The sequence below is a fragment of the Vipera ursinii genome (assembly GCF_947247035.1).
Source record: "Vipera ursinii genome assembly, chromosome: 17".
Taxonomy (NCBI): Eukaryota; Metazoa; Chordata; class Lepidosauria; order Squamata; family Viperidae; genus Vipera; species Vipera ursinii.
In genome coordinates this window covers 5,067,227-5,084,634 of record NC_139530.1, presented here as the reverse complement: position 1 = coordinate 5,084,634, position 17,408 = coordinate 5,067,227, and the positions used below count along the sequence as shown (strand labels likewise).

Here is a 17,408-nt window from a genome sequence, read left to right as displayed (position 1 = left end):
CCTGACCAGCTCAAGGCTGACTCAGCCTTCCATCCTTCCGAGGTCGGTAAAATGAGGACCCAGATTGTTTGCGGCAAGAGGCTGACTGTAAACCGCTTAAAGCAGGGGTGTCAAACTGCTGGCCCGCAGGCCGGTTGCATCATGCGGAGGATGCGCATGCAATGCAAAAACAGTTGCGGTATGTCGCAACATGTGACGCGGTGCATTTGACACCTGTGGCTTAGAGAAGTGCAAAGCGCTATGAAGCGGGATATAAGTCTAACTGCTATTGCTATTGCTAAAGGCATCACTCAAAAGCGCTCTTCAGAATCCTCCCATCTCCAGCTGAGGGCCCTCGTTTTCTTTTTCCCTCCCAGAAATAAAAGAGATTTTAGAACCAGGAAAGGGGAATGCTAGCAAACGGGCAACCTGGGAACCGCTCCTGGGAATGGCGTCGGTCGGGAAGACAACTCAACCCGTGGCTTTGCTTCTTTCTGCAGGAGAAACTGCAGAGGGAACCCCAATTGCCTGGTGGGGATTGGAGAGCACGTTTGGCTGGGGGAGATCGACGAAAACACCTTTCACAACATCGACGATCCCAACTTTGAGAGGAGAAAAAAGGTACGTCGACGGTTCTCGGGCGTGACCGAGAAGAGTTGTCTTCCCCCGTCCGATGCACCTCCTCGCTTTGCAGTTGGCGCTCAAGTCTGTTGCCCAGAGTTGATCTACGGAGGCTGGCTGTAAAGTATCCGATATGGGCCTGGGAAGCAATGTGGTGTCACAGGGAGGGAGCCTCTGGTGGTGATTGAGGCAGGAGGGAGGGCGGGTGGACACAGAGTTTAATTCAGCTGGGTCTTCTTTCACAACTCACAAGCTGTGAAATTGTGAGTCTGGCGTCTCCCGTAACGGGAAGCCACTTCTGAGTTGGGACAAGTCAAGCGGTCACATTTGGAATTTTCTCTCTCTCTCTCTCTCTCAAACGTATTTTATTTGGGCATGTTTTTCTGTTTGCTTCGGGGGGGAGGGATTTTTATTTATTTTGGGGGGGGGAAAATAAAAAAAAATAGCCGAGCCTTTTAAGGACAGCAAGATAGAAAAGCATTTCAAAGCGGAGCGTGCCCCGTGCTTAGATACGGAAGAATAGACCCGTTGAACTTGGCGGCTGCGGAAATCAAAAGAAAGAATGCGTTGACATTCTCTTTAAAAACCCTCGGGGGGGGGGCCTCTCCTTTCTGCAGGAACTAATTCCGCTATTGTCGAAGGAGAAGAACGTTCTCCAGAGGAGACCTCACTAAAATTGCCGTCCCGGAGCGCTCTGCTTTTTTTTTTTTTTTTGCCTGCCTCACCTCTCGTGATCTCTTTGTCTTCCTTCTCCTTCCCCACACCAGAATGCATTCGTAGGCCTCACCAACCTGGGGGCCACTTGCTACGTCAACACTTTCCTGCAGATGTGGTTCCTGAACCTGGAGCTCCGGCAGGCCCTGTATCTGTGTCCAGTTGCCCGCCCTGAATGTGTCACGGCGGAGAGCAAAGGTATTTTGGCGGGGAGGGTGGGTGGGTGGGGGTGTACATTCTTGCGGTGCTAAGATTCACCTGCTTTGAAGCCCAAATGGTTCGCCCGGCCTCAGTCGCCTTACTGTCCTCCCTCTGCTTTTGTACCGTACAGAGCTAGTCGCTTCCCAAATTCTGTTTGAGGACGTTCTTCCCGTTTTGAGTTTGGCTTGCGGCTCTCAGTTAAGCCAGGGACGAAAGGATCCCTTTGTCGGTCGCAAGTCGACGTCCTGTGTTTTAATCGAGCCTTCCCCCCCCCCTGTCCCTTGACAGATTACGAACCTCAGACTATTTGCGGGCACCTCCAGTACTTGTTTGCCTTGCTCCAAAACAGCAAAAGACGCTATATCGACCCATCGGGGTTCGTGAAAGCCCTGGGCTTGGACACAGGTCAGCAACAGGTAAGAGCTCCTCTCTCTTGCCTTTGCTGTTTCTCCCTCTCTCTCTTGCCTTTGCTGTTTCTCACTCTCTCTCTTGCCTTTGCTGTTTCTCACTCTCTCTCTTGCCTTTGCTGTTTCTCAGAATTTGCCTCTTAACGAATGAACCTTTATTGTCCAAGTACAACCATGTATACATTGAGATTGGCTGAGCCTCCCTTCGTGCTCCCACCCCCCCAACTCACAGTGACAACAAGCCCTCCATCTTATTACACCATGTGAATAATTGCACCACACACACCGGCCTCGCAAGTCAATCCTGCATCAAGTTTATAAAAATTATTTCCCGTTCAAGAGCCGCCTAACAGCCCACGGATAAAAGCTGTTTTTCAGCCTGTTGGTGCGGCTGGCTATACTCCTGTATCTCCTACACCGACGGTAGGAGAGTAAAGAGATCCCGTCCAGGGTGTGAGTCGTCCCTGAGGATTTTCCTCACTCTTCCAAGGCAGCGGGCCCTGGCGAGGTCATCCAGTGGTGTCAGGGGGACAGCCCACGATGTCTTGTGCTGTGCTCACCACCCGCTGTAATGCCTGCCTACCCGCGGCTGTCAGACCAGCCTACCAAACCACAATACCGTACGAGAGGACGCTCTCTATAGTAGACGGGTAAAAGAGGGTCATTAGCCGTTGTTCTACCCTGTTCTTTTGCAAGACCCTGAGAAAGTGAAGCCTCTGTTGGGCCTTTCTGGCCACCTGGGTTGTATTGACTTTCCAGGTCAGATCTTCGCAGAGGTAGACTCCCAGAAATTTAAGAATTTTCTTTTTAAGAAAACGGTTCCCACCCTGAGGAAGACCAGGAGTCCCTGGGCAGCGGAACAATTAAAGCCCTGCTCCTTTATTTAAAGTCCCGGTGAGAGATCGCCACCTCCGCTTTGGCAAGATTTTTTTTGACAATACCTCCCCTTGGTGGGATTAAAAGGAGACGGCGGTGTCCCGCAATCCTGTTTCCTTGGACTTACGTCCTACCCGTTCTGCTGCTGCTCTTCCAGGATGCCCAAGAGTTTTCCAAGCTGTTCATGTCCCTGCTGGAGGACACCCTGTCTTCTCAGAAAAACCCGGTCGTGCGCGACATCGTCCAGAAGCAGTTTTGCGGAGAGTACGCCTACGTCACAGTGTAAGCGCCTTCCCCGCGCAGCCCCTTCCTCCCTCCCTCCCTCGTCCTGCCTCCAGAGGACTGGGCTTCGGATGCTCACGGCTGTCCCTTTGCTTTCCTCTCTCCAGTTGCAACCAGTGTGGCCGAGAGTCCAAACTGATCTCCAAGTTTTACGAGCTGGAGCTGAACATCCAGGGCCACAAGCAGCTGTCGGACTGCATCACCGAGTTCTTGAAGGTAGCCATCCGCAAGGGGGAGGGGAGGAGGAGAGCCAAACACTTCTGCTCTGTGAAGCAGCTTTCACAAGAGATCGATGGAACGTTAAGGTGCTTCCAAGTGAAATAGGCAGAATGCAGAGATGCAGTCATTATGAAGCTTTATTCATCGACAGGTTATATAAAAAGAGCTATATGGCATGGAAGCATCCATGCTTGAATGATAGAGAATGCATGCGAGAGAATAGATAGAAAGAGAAGCAGAGCTAGAACAAAAGAAGCAGCCCCTGGGCAGAGGTATTTATGGGGGGTCTCGGCCCCTCCCTAGCCATAAAACTCTCTCGCCAATGGGGCTGCTGCAGGGGAGCAAAGAAGCCTCTTTGCTCCATCTGATGACCTATTTGGGGAACTGCCATGGCTGGCACAAAACATGTAACATGCTCTGAGTTGGGGGCAGCCTCGGGATCCCCGGAGGGTCTCGCCCCAGGGCTGGTTGGCCGGACTCGACGGCTTTGGGGGCAAGTCGGGGGTCCCTCCTCAAGCCGGCCGCCGGTCTCGCTCCGTTTCCCCACCCCCCCCGGCAGGAGGAGAAACTGGAAGGGGACAACCGCTACTTCTGCGAATCCTGTCAGAGTAAGCAGAATGCCACCAGGAGGATCCGTCTGCTCAGCCTTCCTTGCACCCTCAACCTCCAGCTCATGCGCTTCGTGTTCGATAGGTGAGCCCTCTCTCGCGCTCGCTCCCCCCCTCCCCGAAGCCTTGGCTTCAGAGCGGGCCTTTCCCGCCTTTTGCTCCGCTTTTAGGACGCGACAATATCCGAGTATCGCCAGTGCTCAGCTAGGTGTCAAAAGCTTGCTGAGCAAAAAAGGAAAGGGCTGAGAAGAACAAGAGCAAAAGAATAAGAGTAGAATAGAAGCAGAAGCAGAGCAGAACAGAAAACCTTGGAGGTCTTCTAGTCCAGCCCCCCACTCAAGCAGGAGAACCTCTACCATCTCAGACAAGGGACTGTCCAGTCTCTTCTTAAAAACCTCCAGTGATGGAGTGCCCACGATTTCTGGAGGCAGGTTGTTCCACTGGTTAATTGTCCTCACAGCCAGGAACTTTCTCCTTAATCCCAGGTTGCTTCTCTCTCTCTGAAAGTAGCTTCAGAACAAGCCCCCCTTCCCAGGCAGCAGCTCAGCTGACGTTTACCTTACTTATTGTGTCCTGCCTTTCTTTGGGCAACTCGAGGCGATCCATCTCACCCCCTTCCCCCCGTTCCTGGGTTGGTCTGAGAGAGAAAGAGACAGGCCCAGAGACGCCCAGACGGCTTCGGTCCCTGAGGGGCACCTGACACCAGGGAATCTCCTGGTTCCCAGTTCACCAGCTGGCCCTCGATGTGGAAAGGGAGAAGGGTGCCGTGCTCTTGCCGTCGTTCCCTTGGGTTGGCAACGCCAGGTGGGAAAGGGGTGAGTTAAGAAGCCGTCCTCTTTCTTGCGTTAGGCAAACGGGGCATAAGAAGAAGCTGAACGCTTACATCGAGTTCTCTGAGCTTCTGGACCTGGAACCTTTCATGGAAGACAAAGGTGGGCAGAGCTGCGCGTCGCCTTCTCTTTGGGGTCCCGTTCCCCAAATTGTGGGTCAGGGCCCTTCTCCCGCCTTCTGTTTGTGCCCGGAGGGTGGCTGTCTCCTGGGGTGTTATGGGGAGGACGGGGGCTGGGGGGGTGGCTTGCTGCTGAGGCCCATGGCTGAGGGAAAAACAATGGGAGGGGGACGTCCCGCCATTCCCCGAGCCTCGAGCGCGGCCTGCTGTGTTTCCAGCTAGCGTCTTCGTCTACGAGCTGAGTGCGATCCTCATCCACCGAGGGGTGAGCGCCTACTCGGGCCACTACATCGCCCACGTGAAGGACCCCCAGACGGGGGAGTGGTACAGATTTAACGACGAAGAGATTGAGAAGATGGAAGGCAGGAAGCTGCAGCTGGGGGCGGAAGAGGAACTGGGTAAATGAGACTCTCCTGGAGCTGGGGCTGGCTCAGCCTCTGGGGCCAGCACTGGACCCCTCTCCTCAGCTCGCTACCACCTGCCTGGCCGAGAGCGTCTCCGGGGAGAGGAGCGAGGCAGAGGGAAAAAAGCTGAGTCCCCAGCACTTGCTTCCTCTGCCTTCCGCCCTCCCCCCCCCCTCCAGAACCCTCTAAATCTCAGTCTCGACGGCCCAAGTGCGGGAAGGGGATTTACCGCTCCCGAAACGCCTACATGTTGGTGTACAGGTTGCAGTCGCGGGAGAAGTCCCTGGCTGTTGAGATCCCAGGTGAGGCCTCTGCGTTATCCCCAATCCCCCGGCCCCTCTCGGGCTTTCTCTCCCACCCTCACGCCTCGGCCCCGCCTGCACGAGTACCTCCGAACACGCGCCGGTCCGGAGGTCCACGAGGGTGGAAGCAGCCCTTTGGCTGCTTGGCTCGCCATTCGGAATCGGCATGTGCCGGTTTTGGGAAGAAGGCCTTTTTTTCCCCTTCTGTTTGGGAGCTGGGGGCGGGGGTGGGGGCTTCCTCCATTAGCTGGTTGTCCGTGTGTGGAGGCTGGTGCCTCCTGCCATGCCTCTCCTGGGCTTTCTCCCCTTCTAGCTTTCCTACAGGAGCTGGTGGAACAGGACAACAGCAGGTTTGAGGAGTGGTGCCAGGAAATGGCCGAGATGCGGAAGCAGAGCGTGGCGCGGGGCCTGGTCAAGCACGAAGAGGTGAAGGAGCTCTACCAGAAGTTGCCTGCCGAAGCTGGTCTGTAAGACCTTCCAATTACGCCTCTCTTTCTTTAGGGCCGCTCTGGGCCAGGCAGGAGGGGAGGGCGGCTCTGGCCTCTGTCCCGATTGCAGAAGTGGGGCGTGCCGGGTTTGGAAGCTTCCTTACGTACGACTCTGTGTATCCCCCCCCTCTCCCCCCCACTGTCCCTCCTCTCCCAAACCACCTAACGTGGCCTGCTCCCTGGGGGCAGAGTGTGTGTGTGTGTGTGTGTCCATAGTAGGATGTCTCTTAAAGGCCCCTCACTTTGGCGGGCGTCGTTTCAGCTCAGCCAGCAGGGCGGGTGCACTGGCGCAAGAGGGGGCCCTGCTGCGGCCGTGGGCACGGCTGGTGGCAAAGGAGGGCCGGAGCCCTCGGTCTGAGTTGCTCCCCTGCCCTCCCCCCCCAACCACCCCATGGCAGGGGGCAGGAACGTGACTGAAGCTGGGGAACGTTGTTACATAGCGGGGAAAGGGGGTGGGTGGGTTGCTTTGATCAGCCGTTGGAAGGGGAGGGAAGATGTGTGATCTTAACGTGGTCAGTTTGGAGGAGAGACGGAGGAGGAGACCGGGGTGCTGACGCTCTGGCCCTCTGCCCTCCCCCCTCCCCCCCTCCCTCCCAGGCTGCCCCTACGACTTTGTCTCCCTGGAATGGCTGCAGCAGTGGCTGGACGAATCGACGCCCCCCAAGGCCATCGACAACACAGCCTGTTTGTGCTCCCACGGCAAGCTGCACCCCGATAAGATCCCCACCGTCAAGCGAGTCTCGGAGGACGTGGCCGACTACTTCTACAAGAGATACGGGGGAGGACCCAGGCTGACAGGTGGGGGGGTTCCTGGACGACCGTCTCTTGGGGGAGCCCTGGTCTTCTCCTCTTCCTCCTCCTCCTCCTCCTAATTCCCTCTGGGGGGAGGAAAGAGCGAGGAAGGGGGGGGGAAGGAGGGTTAGGCAGATGGAGCTGCTTATGCTCTTGCAGAGTGGGGGGGGTCACGAGGGGGGGGAACCTTCAGATCCGCAGGAGGTGCGATTCCTCACACTTTTGCAAAGTTGGCCGTTGCACCTCACTGGTGCGTTGCCACATTTGTCGGCTTCCTCGCACCTTCCCCAGCGCGTTGGAGGGGCTGCCTCCGGAGCGGCGAGGTGCGACCCGGGGAATCCTCCTCCGCTCGCTCGCACCCGCCCGCAAAATCTCCGGGAGACTTCCTTGGCCTTCCTGCTCGGCTCTGCTCCACAGGGTGGGCGGTGGGGAGGCGGGGGCTGCCCCGCAGCTGGGTGGCCAAGGAGCAGGGAGGCCCCACCGCTGCCCTCAGCCTCCGCCTTCCGGCTTCTCTCCGCAGGGAAAGCCCTCTGCAGGGACTGCGTGGTGGAGAGGTGTCGGGTGCTGCGGCTGAAGAACCAGCTGAGCGAGGACTATAAAGCCGTCTGCAACCTCCTCAAAGCCGTGGCCAAGGGGTGAGCGGCTCCCCCCCTCCCCGGGCAGGGGGCGGTTCAGGTCGGCCAGAGGCGGGAGCCTCGATTCCACGTCCTCCCCTGATCCCTCCTCGCCTCCCGGGCTGTGAGCTGCCCCTCTCGCCCTGCAGGACTGACGGCTTTTGGGTAGGAAAATCCTCGCTGCGGAGCTGGCGCCAGCTAGCCCTGGAGCAGCTGGACGACTCGGATGAGGATGCCGAGCCCAGCAACGGCAAGATGAACGGCGACGCCAAGGAGAGAGGTAGCTCCTCCCTCTCTCTCTCTCTCTCTCTCTCTCTCTCCCTCCCTCCCTCTCTCTTTCTCTCTCTCTCTCTCTCTCTCTCTCTCTCTCTCTCTCTCTCTCTTTCTCTCGCTCGCTCTGTCTCTGTCTCTCTCTCTGTGTCTGTCTCTGACTCTCTGTCTGTCTCTCTCTGTGTCTGTCTCTCTCTCTCTCTCTCTCTCTCTCTCTCACACACACACACACACACACACACACACACACACACTCCTCCCTCTTAGTCAAGGCAGGCCTGTCCTGTCCCGACGAACGACTGCTGGCTTAGTTGCTCTGGGCCAGCACCTGTTTCAGGCCCAAAGGCTTCCAGGGTGGCCCAAGGATTCGGCCTTAACCCCTGATTCGCTTCTGGAAGCCCCGTGGGGGACGGACCCCGCTTTCCGAGGAAGGGGAGGTAGAGTCCGAGGAAGGGAGGAAAGGGGAAGGGAAGGAAGGAAGGAGGGGTAAAGAGGGAAGGGAAGGAGATGAGAAAAAAGGAGAGAGCGAAGGAAGGAAGGAAGACTCCAGGGCAAGTTCAGAGTGCAGTCGGCCTGCCTCTGTTCTGGGGGAGGGGGAGAGGGCCGCGGAGCCCCCGGCTTGTCCCCTGAGCCGGGTTGCAAGGGGGAGGGGGTGTCTCTGACTTGGTTTCCCCCCCCCCCTCTGCTTTTTTTCCTCCACAGAGGAGCCCAGCGCGGAGAAACGAGAGGAAGAGGAGCTGAAGTTCAACGAAGACATTGTGTGCCCCCACGGTGAGCGGGACGGGGGGGGGGGAAACCCTCGGTTCTAGCAGCAGAAGGGATTCCCTCGCGCAGCTGGCTTTCCGAGATCTGGTGGAACCGCTTGATTCCCTCCCAGGCCTGGCTGGACACGTGGTGTGAGTCCGTCTGTTGTGTCCTCCAAATCCAAGAAGCGTCGCTGCTTCCGGTCAGGCTGACCCAGGCAACCCCGAGGGCGCCCACTCACCTGCCTGCCAGCCTCTAGCTCGGCTGGAAACACACTTGCAGCTTTGTGGCCTCTGTGTGTGTGTGTGTGTGTGTGTGTGTCTCTGTGTGTCTGTAAAAACCACACCACCTGCCAGGCCCTCTCTTCAGCTGAACCAGAGAGCAGTTGGAGATGCCGCTGTGATCGTGCCCCAAATCCCACCCAGATGCCCCAAGGCATTTCCCCCCCGCTTGAAAACGCTCGTCCGGGTTCCTTTGCCTTGCCGCTGCCTTCCCCCTCCCCAGACTGTGGCCCCTAGGGTGGTGGACCTCAGTGAGGAGGAGGGCCGCTCCCCATTTTTCCAGTGGCCTCGGCCACCTCTGAGCCAGCGAGGTTAGTGCATCACTCGGAGGGAGAAGAGTAGCGCATTTCTTACGCTCTGGAGAGCGGGGTGTGTGGGGGGGGGTGTCCCCAACTCCCCCCTCCCCATCCGTGGACCGGTCCCGGGGCGGCGGCGAGCCAGCAACCGGTCCGCACGAACAAGCGAAGCAGATGTGAGATGCAGGCAGCACGCCGCGGGAAAAAAACAACAACTTCTCTTGCGCTGAACCGGTCCCTGGTGCCCAAAAGGTTGTGTGCAGGGGTGGCTCTGTTTTAGAGGCTAATTCCCCCCACCCCCCACCCCAAAAAGAAAAATGTTTTGAGAGAAAACAGGTGAGGTCTTGAAGCAGGACCCCCTACCCCCCCCCACTCCCCTGTTGCCCTTGGCCTGATCTCGAACTAGCCTAGTTATTCCATCTGGGGGGGCACGGCAAGGTGCGTGGTGCCAGTGCACGTGCGCATGCCTGCACACCTCCGCCGCCCCTGCCGGCACGTCCTCGGGGGGGTGGTGGAAGCCTAGGTCGGTGTTCTCTCGGCTCCAATCCCTCCTTTGTGCCAGCAGCAACAAAGCAGGTTCCCCTCGGCTTAATTGCCGGCTGCCTCCTTCGTAATTGGCCCGTAACCTTAGCGACTGCTCCTCCGGAAGGAGCTTAGCTGGCAACGGGCTCCTCCCGATGTTCCCTTTGCTGCGGCAAACCAGCTGCCTTTTTTTTTTCCCCTGCGTGTGTGCGAGCGCGCGTGTGCGCGCTCTGCGCTCGGACGGGGGGGGCAGCTGGGAGAGGCCTCCTAATTTGGGGGGTGGGGGGGAAGAGGGAGCCGCGGGACGGAGGGGGACAGGACAAGGACGGTGGTCACTCTCCGGCCGGCTGGCATATTTGGGCATCTGGACGTTGGGATCCAGAAAGGATGCTGGGTGGGGTTGGGGGAGGGGGGGAAATGGTGGTCCCGAGGCTGTTGGGGGGGCCACACTTTCCTTGCCTCCCCTCCCTCTCCCCTTCTCTGGCAAAGCCATTCCTTCCAGCAACCCATTTTGTGGCCGGTTCCAACGTCCACCCTGGAGACAGCGAAGTTGGGGGGGGGGTCCTGGAAGGGAGAGATCTGTGCGGCCGCACTTCCCCCCGGCGGGGAGGGTCACCCCCCAAGCTGTTGGGGGTGACCAAAGGGCGACTGGGGTCAGGATCTGCCCCGCCGCTGCTGCTGCTTCTTCTCCTTGGCCGTTGGGGTCAGCGTCTCCGCCGCTTTGCGCCCGCAGGCAACCTTTGCATCTTGGAGAACGAGAGGCGCGTGGTCTGCCACGAAGCCTGGGAGAAGCTGCAGCGCTACTTCCGCAACGCCCCGGAGTTCCCCAGCGGCAGAGACTCCTGCTTGCAGTGCAAGGTGTGTGTGTGTGGGTGGGGTGGCGGGGCGGCACCCGGTGCATCGGGGAGGGAGGAAGAAGCCCCCCCAAGTCAGCACAGCGGGGAACTCCGGAGGCCTCTGGAGTCGGGGCTGAAGCCTTGCTCCAGGAAAGCGTTGGGGGGGGGGGTTGTTTCTTCCTGGGGGGGGGGCTTGAAGCCTAGAGGGGCTTCTCCCTAGGGGGAATTTCCCTCCTCCCCCCAATATTGCTTAGTCTTCGTGGCCTCCCAACCTTTGGAGGTAGCGAGATTACTACTTCCTGGTGAAGTGGGGCACTCCTGGAAGGCTGAGCTCCCCCACCCATCACAGAAGCAGACCCTCACTCCTCCAGGAGGAGACACACACACACACACCGTGACCCCAGGGCTTGTCTTTCTGCAGATCCTGGAGCGGGAAGGGGAGGAGAACGAAGCCCTCCACAAGATGATGGCCAACGAGCAGAAGGCCAGCCTGTCGCACCTCTTCCAGGACAAGAGTCGGCCGTGCCTCGGCAGTTGGCCTGAGGTGGGGAGACCGGGATACTTGTGGGGGGGGCAGCAGCGACTCAAGGCTCCGACCGAGATGTATCCCCGAGCAAGGGTGTCCAGTAAGCGCGGGACCAGTGTGGCCATTGAGGTCTCCCCAGCCCCCTCCAGCCCCGTTGATCAGCAGCCGCAGCAGAAGATTTAGCAACAGAATCTGCTGAAGTTCCGTCTCTCTTGAGTACACACACACACACACACACAAATTGTGCAGCTGGAGTCGTCCTGGCTTTGCTCCCCCCCACACACACAAGGCCGTAAGCTCTCCTGCAACCTTGTTGAGTCCCGGGCCTCCTCTTGGGATCCTCGGGGCCCTGAACGGTGGAATCTCTTTTCCCAGGAGGTGGGAGAGCTCTACGTGGTCTCCAAGTTCTTTGTGGAGGAATGGCGGAAGTTTGTGAGGTGAGCTGCCTTCCTCCTCCTCCTCCATAGCACTGATAATCTTACCTAGTTGGGTCATGAAGCATCTTCAAGAAAACCACCATGCTGAGAGAGCACCAAGGACCCCACAGCCATCCTCTTCCTCCTCCTCCTCCTCCTCCTCCTCCTCCTCCTCCTCCTCCCTCCTGCCACTGAAGATGTTCCCTAGTTGGGTCATGAAACGTCTTGAAGAAAACCACCAAGCTCGGGCTTCTCCATCCCCTCCACGCCCGCCCTCAGTTCTCCAGTTCTCTGGCGGGTGCCCGCTCCTTTCTCCCTCTCCCCCTCATTCCATAGGTCTCACACCCACCCCACCCCACCCCTGCAATTTCCGCAGTCTGCAACATCTCTTCACTCCCCCCCCTCCTTTCTTGCCTCCCACCAGGAGGCCCAGCCGATGCAGCCCCGTCTCTTCCATTGGAAACCGGGAACTGCTCTGCCCCCACGGCGGGCTGATGTTCACCGTGGCTTCCATGACCAAAGAAGACTCTAAACTGTGAGTGTGTCTGTGTGTGTGTCTCCCTGGCTCCAGCAGAATAGGATACGCACACAGACGGCCTTTGCACCAGGCCTTCTTCCCCTCCCCCCCACCTTGACGACCCGTCTCTTTGGGGTACGGCCCTGCCGGGGTGTCTGGAGGCAGAGGGGCGGCGGCTGGCCTTTGAGAGAGTCAGCAGGCACCGCTTCTTGGCACAGTGTAGCTCTGATATGGCCCGACGAATGGCAGAAGATCCGAAGGCTTTTCGTGGTGGACCACGCCATCCGGGTGATCAGGAGGCAGGCCCCCGAGGAGAGCGCCGAGCCTCTGCTCTACATGACCGAACCTGGTGAGCGGGCGAGCTGGCAGAAGGGCAGGGCGCGCGGGAAAGAGACCACCTTGGCACCACGCGCGCTGCTCCCGTGGGTTCCGGGAGCTTCTGGGCAGGTTTCCATCTGTGGCACAGGAGCGTCAAAAGAGAGCCACAGATCCCTGCGATGCGCTTGAGATTCAAACCCAGCGTGCCCGGAGTTTTCACTCCGAGGGTTTCGTGACTCCCTCGGCCCATCGCGGCCGTCCGTTCTCTGGCCGAGGCCCTGCAGGGCACGGGGCTTTTGCAGAGACAGACACACACCCCCGTCCTCCTCCCTCTCCCCCCAGAGCTGTGCCTGGACTGCCGAGAAGGGCTGTTGTACCAGCAGCAGAGAGACCTGCGGGAATACACCCAGGCCACCATCTACGTGCGCAAAGTGGTGGACGACAAGAAGGTCCGTCTCCTCCTCCTCCTCCTCCTCCTCCTCCTCCACCCAGAAGAAACATGGGATTTGAGGAGGGCGAGGCCGTTGAGCCAGGAAAGCTGGGAATGGGCCTGGGCGTTCTGCTCTTGGGGTTCAGCCCCCCCCACCGCCACTCTCCCCTCTTCTGGGCCGGAGACTGAGCAGAGCACTGGGTTCCCCGAGGAGGAACTCGGGGCCTGCAACAGGCCTTCTTCTGCTCCTCTTTAGTGGTTGGGTAAGCCGGTCCTTTTCGGGGTGGGGGGGGGCTAATCCATTAAATGCTGGGCCCTGCTTCTTTCATGTCCGAGTCAGTCCTTCCGTACTTCTCTTAAAAGCAAGAGAGGGGGGGGAAGACCTCCATTTGTTAAGATGCACATCCAAATGGCAGCTGATTTGAGAGACTGGGCAGCCCCAGGCCTTGGCTTTGTCCACCCTGGCTGCATCTCTCCCTCTCTCTCTCTCTCTCTCTCTCTCTCTCCCTCTCCCTCTCCCTCTCCCTCTCTCTCTCTCTCTCTTTCTCTCTGTCTCTGTCTCTCTGTCTCTGTCTCTCTCTGTCTCTCTCTCTCTCTCCTTTCTCTCTCTCTCTCCCTCTCTCTCTCTCTCTCTCCTTTCTCTTTCTCTCCTTTCTGTGTCTCCTTTCTCCCTCCGTCCCTCTCCCACCCCCTCTCCTCCCTCCCTCTCCCTCCCCCTCTCCTCTTCCTCCTCCCTCTCTCTCCCTCTCTCCCTCCACCCCTTCCTCCTATCCTCTCTTCCTCCCCCTTCTGTCTCCCCCTCCCTTCTCCCTTCCTCCCTCCCCACCCCGTCTCTCTCAGCTTAGACTCATGGCCATCAAGGAGATGAAACAAACAAATTAACCCCCAAGAGTGTGTGTGGATGGATGGATGGATGGATGGATGGATGGATGGATGGATGGAGAGATAGAGAGATGTAGATATAGATATAGAGAGATGATAGATAGATAGATAGATAGGTATAGATGGATAGATAGATGATGATGATAGATAGATAGATAGATAGATAGATAGATAGATAGATAGATAGATAGATAGATAGATAGATAGATAGATAGATGATAGAGATAGCAGGGGTATATATTTTCATAAAGTGCAGGGCTGGTTCAAACCAAGGGCTTTCAATCTAGAGGGGGCCATGGACCCTTCTGGCTCTTTTCCACCATGCACTTTCTAGACCACCTTGACGTCTCTGTTTGGCACGGCCTTTGGTGGCTGCCTCTTTACTTCGCGGGCCCAGACCCGGGGTTTGGGTATCTCTCGTGTGTGTGTGTGCGCGCGTGTGAGAGAGTGTAGTGACTTCATTTCCATCCCACTCGGTGTGAACATTCAATTCCGAAAGGAGGCTGAGAGCAGCTCCATTTTCTCTCATCTCTGTCACCCCCCACCCTAACCCCCCAGGTCATGAAGGAGGCGGCCCCAGAGCTGAACATGAGCAGTTCGGAGGCCGAAGAAGAGAGGGAGGAGGCCAGAGCTGAAGGGGAGCATGATCCGGATTTCAACCAGGTAAAAGTCCGGTCTTGGTGATAAGAAGTCTCAACAGGACTTTCCTGGTCTGGGCAGGTTGGGGAAGAGGTGGTTGGGACTCGGTTCCCCCAGCCCACCCACCCCCAGCTGGAATCTCTTCTGCCCCCTCCCCCCCAGGCGAACCCCAACGCCAAGCGGCAGAAAGTCTCCCACCCCAACTCCGCGGCCTGTCAGAAGGAGGGGATCCGGCGCAGCACCCGGCACAGGAGGATCCGGGGCGAGAAAGCCCTCCTCGTCTCTGCGAACCAGACCCTGAAGGATCTGAAGATCCAGGTGAGCCCCCCCACCCCCACACACACAAACGCACCCTCCTGCCCGCGCGCGGAGGACCCCCGTGCTCAGCACAGGAAGCGGCCGGCAGCTGCTCGTCTTGAGGGCTGCTTTTCTCCCCGGCCGTCCGTCTTTGCCGCGGACCGGAGAGTACGCCGTTTTGCGTGCTGCCTGCATCCCGCGGACGGGGCTTTGCTCGTTGGTGCGGACCGGTGGCTGGCACGCTGCGGCCCTGTACCGGTCCACGGACCGGAGGGTTTGTGGACCCCTAGTTCAGGATACCTGGGAGAATGCAAAGGGGGTGGCCCTCCCTCCTCCGAGAAGCTCCCCTGTTCAGTCTCCCGCCGTGTGTGTCTTCGGCGCAGATCATGCACGCTTTCTCCGTGGCTCCCTTCGACCAGAACCTCTCCATCGACGGGACGGTGCTGTCCGACGACGTGGCCACGCTGGGCAGCCTGGGGGTCACTCCCGAGTCTGTGGTCTTGCTGAAGGTGAGCGAGGCGTGGCCCTCAGCCTTTCGGGGGCGGGGGCTCTCGCTGCGCACGCTCCAAGCCTTTGCCCTCGGCTGCTGCTTCGGTCAGCCGGTGATCCCACGTTTTCCTTCCTCCCCCCAAAAACAGGCCGACGAGCCCATCGTGGATTACGCGGCAATAGATGACGTTATGCAAGGTAACCTCCTCCGGCATTCCTGCTTTTCCCCCCTCCCACACACAGACACACCTCACCCGCCTTGCGTCGCTTCGGTCTGTCGCCAAGCGCTGGGGGTGGGGGGTGGGCAGCGGCAGCCTTCAATCCTCCTCCCAGCGAGGTAGACTGTGGTGGGCGCTGGAGGCTTCTCTGACTGCGTTTGTCTTCCTTTCCAGTCTGCATTCCGGAGGAAGGCTTTAAAGGTAGGCCCGCCCTCCCTCTCCCTCCCTCTCTCTTCCTCCTCCTCCTCCGACGCCTCCTCGTTTACTGACCTCCCTCTCCCCCCCCTTTTTTTTTCTTTCTTCCAGGGACGGGTCTCCTCGGCCACTAACGTTCGTCCTTCGGCCAGACGGCCACCCGCCCCTGAAAAACAGCCAGGATGTGGGGGAAGGTTTTGGGCCCTCCGGGAACAGCGAACTGAAACAGCGGCAGCCCGCTCGGAGGGACCCCCCCCCCAAATTCAGCCAGGCCGCCCCACAGGCCTCGTCTTGGTACACGACTGGGGGGGGGAAGAGCGAGAGAGGACTCCTAGAGCGGAGCCCCCCACTTTGGGGTCTCTCTCGGAACAGATTGTCCACTCTTAGAAGCGGAGGAGGGACCCCAACGCCTCCTGGCACCACGACGGAAGCACCCGGGTCGTTGAGAGAGAGTTGCAAGAGGCTCAGAGCAGCCCACCCTCCTTTTGGACCCCTCCTTCAGCATCGCTTCTCCTTTTGGGGGCTGCCCAGGGAGGACCCCCCCCTTTTTTCCCCCCAAATCTGGGGCTTTCCTGTAGGACAGCTGTGGCGTCCGGCTGAGGCCGATGGGCTCCAGAACTTTGAAAACCACGTCCTCACTTCCTTTCCGCCCCGAAGCAACAGAGGTCCGGGTTCCCCGCGGGGGGCGGGGGGGCGTTTTTGCCACACGGGGTGGGTGGGTGGGGTGGGGGGGGCTGCCCATCAACCCTTCTGAAGGTCCCCACTGGGCCAGCAGGTGAACGAGCCCTCGGCATTCCCGAAGCCAGGCCGGGGGGGGGGGGAGGGAGAGCAAAAGTAAGTTGTTTTATTTTGGGGAGGGGTCTCGGCTGTCACTCCAGGACTGTGTTTGCCACGAATATGGGGGTGGGTGGGTGGGTGGGTTGGGGCAGAGGGCAGAGGGCAGCCCAGCAAGGCGAGGTTACAGGGCGAGGGACGCTGGCCTTCTTCCAGGGGGGGACCCCCACCACCACCCCCGGCGAGGGAGGGGAGGGGGCGGGCAGGCGAAACGGACGCTGCTGGTTTTGCAGCTCTTGCTGGAAGCGAAGAGAGCAAGGCCGGGGTCTTTCTCCGGCCCTGCTCTCCCCTTCCCCAGCCTTCTCCTCCCCCCACCCCACCCCCCCACGAAAAGAACTGCCTGTCTTTGAGGTAGGGGCTGCTTGGCTATCTCCCACCTTAAGTCTTCCTGGATGGGGAAAAAAAAAGTCTTATTTAATCCTTGGGAGAGCCGATCGGCTGCCACGGGTGAGTATCTACGGAGAATGAAGAGACCGTTCCAAGTCTGGCCAGGTCTGGGGGTTTTTTTTGGGTGGGGGAAAAGGTCAAGAGCCCCCACCCCTTACACACACACACTCACGCCCTGCCCGCCTGCGCTGCAAACGTTTTGGGACTAGATTTCAGAGCCTTATTAAAGTATGTACACGTGACGGGTCGTCTTCGTATTGTGTCGCCTTGCATAAAAACGGTTTTGCTTTTGTGCATTTTTTTTTTCTCCCCCACTGAGCGCTTCAGGCATCGGCTGTGCTCGTTTTTTAAAAAGAAAAATAAATAAATCATCTGAATCTTCCCGGGATCAGGATTGGGGTCAGAGTGACCTCTCTCTCTCTTTCTCCCACCCCGCCACTCGCTCGTCTCCGCCACCTCGGTGTCAGGTCGCAGCTCTCTTCCCGCAAAGACGCTTAGGAGGAGGGATTCGAATTCATGTTAAAAGCTACTTTGGTTTGTAGCCGGAAAGAGAGTTTTAATGGAAGAGAAGGACGAGGGGGGACAGGATAGCGGCCTTCCGGTAGCTCAGGGCGGCCCCAAAGAAGAGGGAGTCAAGCTCTTCTCCAAAGCACCCGAAGGCAGGACGAGAAGCGACGGATGGAAACTAACCAAGCAGCGAAGCAACCCGGGACTAAGGAGAAATTTCCTGACCGAGAAAAATTAGCCGGAGGAAACTACCTGCCTCCAGAAGCGGTGAGTGCTCCAATAGCGGAAGTTTTTAAGAAGAGACCAGTCAGCCATTTGTCTGGAACGGTATAGGTTTTCCTGCCTGAG

General features: G+C 58.6%; 1 protein-coding gene across 3 annotated transcripts in view; it reads left to right on the top strand.

Moving 5' to 3' along the window:
* The window catches only part of USP48 (ubiquitin specific peptidase 48), a 19,652-nt gene extending 2,857 nt beyond the window's left edge, over positions 1 to 16,795 (top strand). The window contains exons 2-27 of one of the 3 annotated variants that reach the window (XM_083375708.1): positions 480 to 600; positions 1,368 to 1,512; positions 1,804 to 1,931; positions 2,956 to 3,080; positions 3,188 to 3,296; positions 3,859 to 3,992; positions 4,757 to 4,839; positions 5,075 to 5,254; positions 5,440 to 5,562; positions 5,876 to 6,025; positions 6,648 to 6,848; positions 7,363 to 7,477; positions 7,606 to 7,736; positions 8,429 to 8,497; positions 10,303 to 10,427; positions 10,827 to 10,949; positions 11,307 to 11,368; positions 11,772 to 11,882; positions 12,083 to 12,213; positions 12,525 to 12,631; positions 14,053 to 14,157; positions 14,296 to 14,451; positions 14,814 to 14,939; positions 15,069 to 15,117; positions 15,312 to 15,338; positions 15,444 to 16,795. In XM_083375708.1, coding sequence (XP_083231834.1) covers positions 480 to 600; positions 1,368 to 1,512; positions 1,804 to 1,931; positions 2,956 to 3,080; positions 3,188 to 3,296; positions 3,859 to 3,992; positions 4,757 to 4,839; positions 5,075 to 5,254; positions 5,440 to 5,562; positions 5,876 to 6,025; positions 6,648 to 6,848; positions 7,363 to 7,477; positions 7,606 to 7,736; positions 8,429 to 8,497; positions 10,303 to 10,427; positions 10,827 to 10,949; positions 11,307 to 11,368; positions 11,772 to 11,882; positions 12,083 to 12,213; positions 12,525 to 12,631; positions 14,053 to 14,157; positions 14,296 to 14,451; positions 14,814 to 14,939; positions 15,069 to 15,117; positions 15,312 to 15,338; positions 15,444 to 15,466 — 2,959 coding nt within the window. In that variant the 3' untranslated portion in view covers positions 15,467 to 16,795. Of the gene's footprint in view, positions 1 to 479; positions 601 to 1,367; positions 1,513 to 1,803; positions 1,932 to 2,955; positions 3,081 to 3,187; positions 3,297 to 3,858; positions 3,993 to 4,756; positions 4,840 to 5,074; positions 5,255 to 5,439; positions 5,563 to 5,875; positions 6,026 to 6,647; positions 6,849 to 7,362; positions 7,478 to 7,605; positions 7,737 to 8,428; positions 8,498 to 10,302; positions 10,428 to 10,826; positions 10,950 to 11,306; positions 11,369 to 11,771; positions 11,883 to 12,082; positions 12,214 to 12,524; positions 12,632 to 14,052; positions 14,158 to 14,295; positions 14,452 to 14,813; positions 14,940 to 15,068; positions 15,118 to 15,311; positions 15,339 to 15,443 lie in introns of those variants that run through there. The other 2 variants (XM_083375709.1, XR_014494005.1) reach the window with 2 other exon arrangements.
* The last annotated feature ends 613 nt before the right edge of the window (positions 16,796 to 17,408 follow it).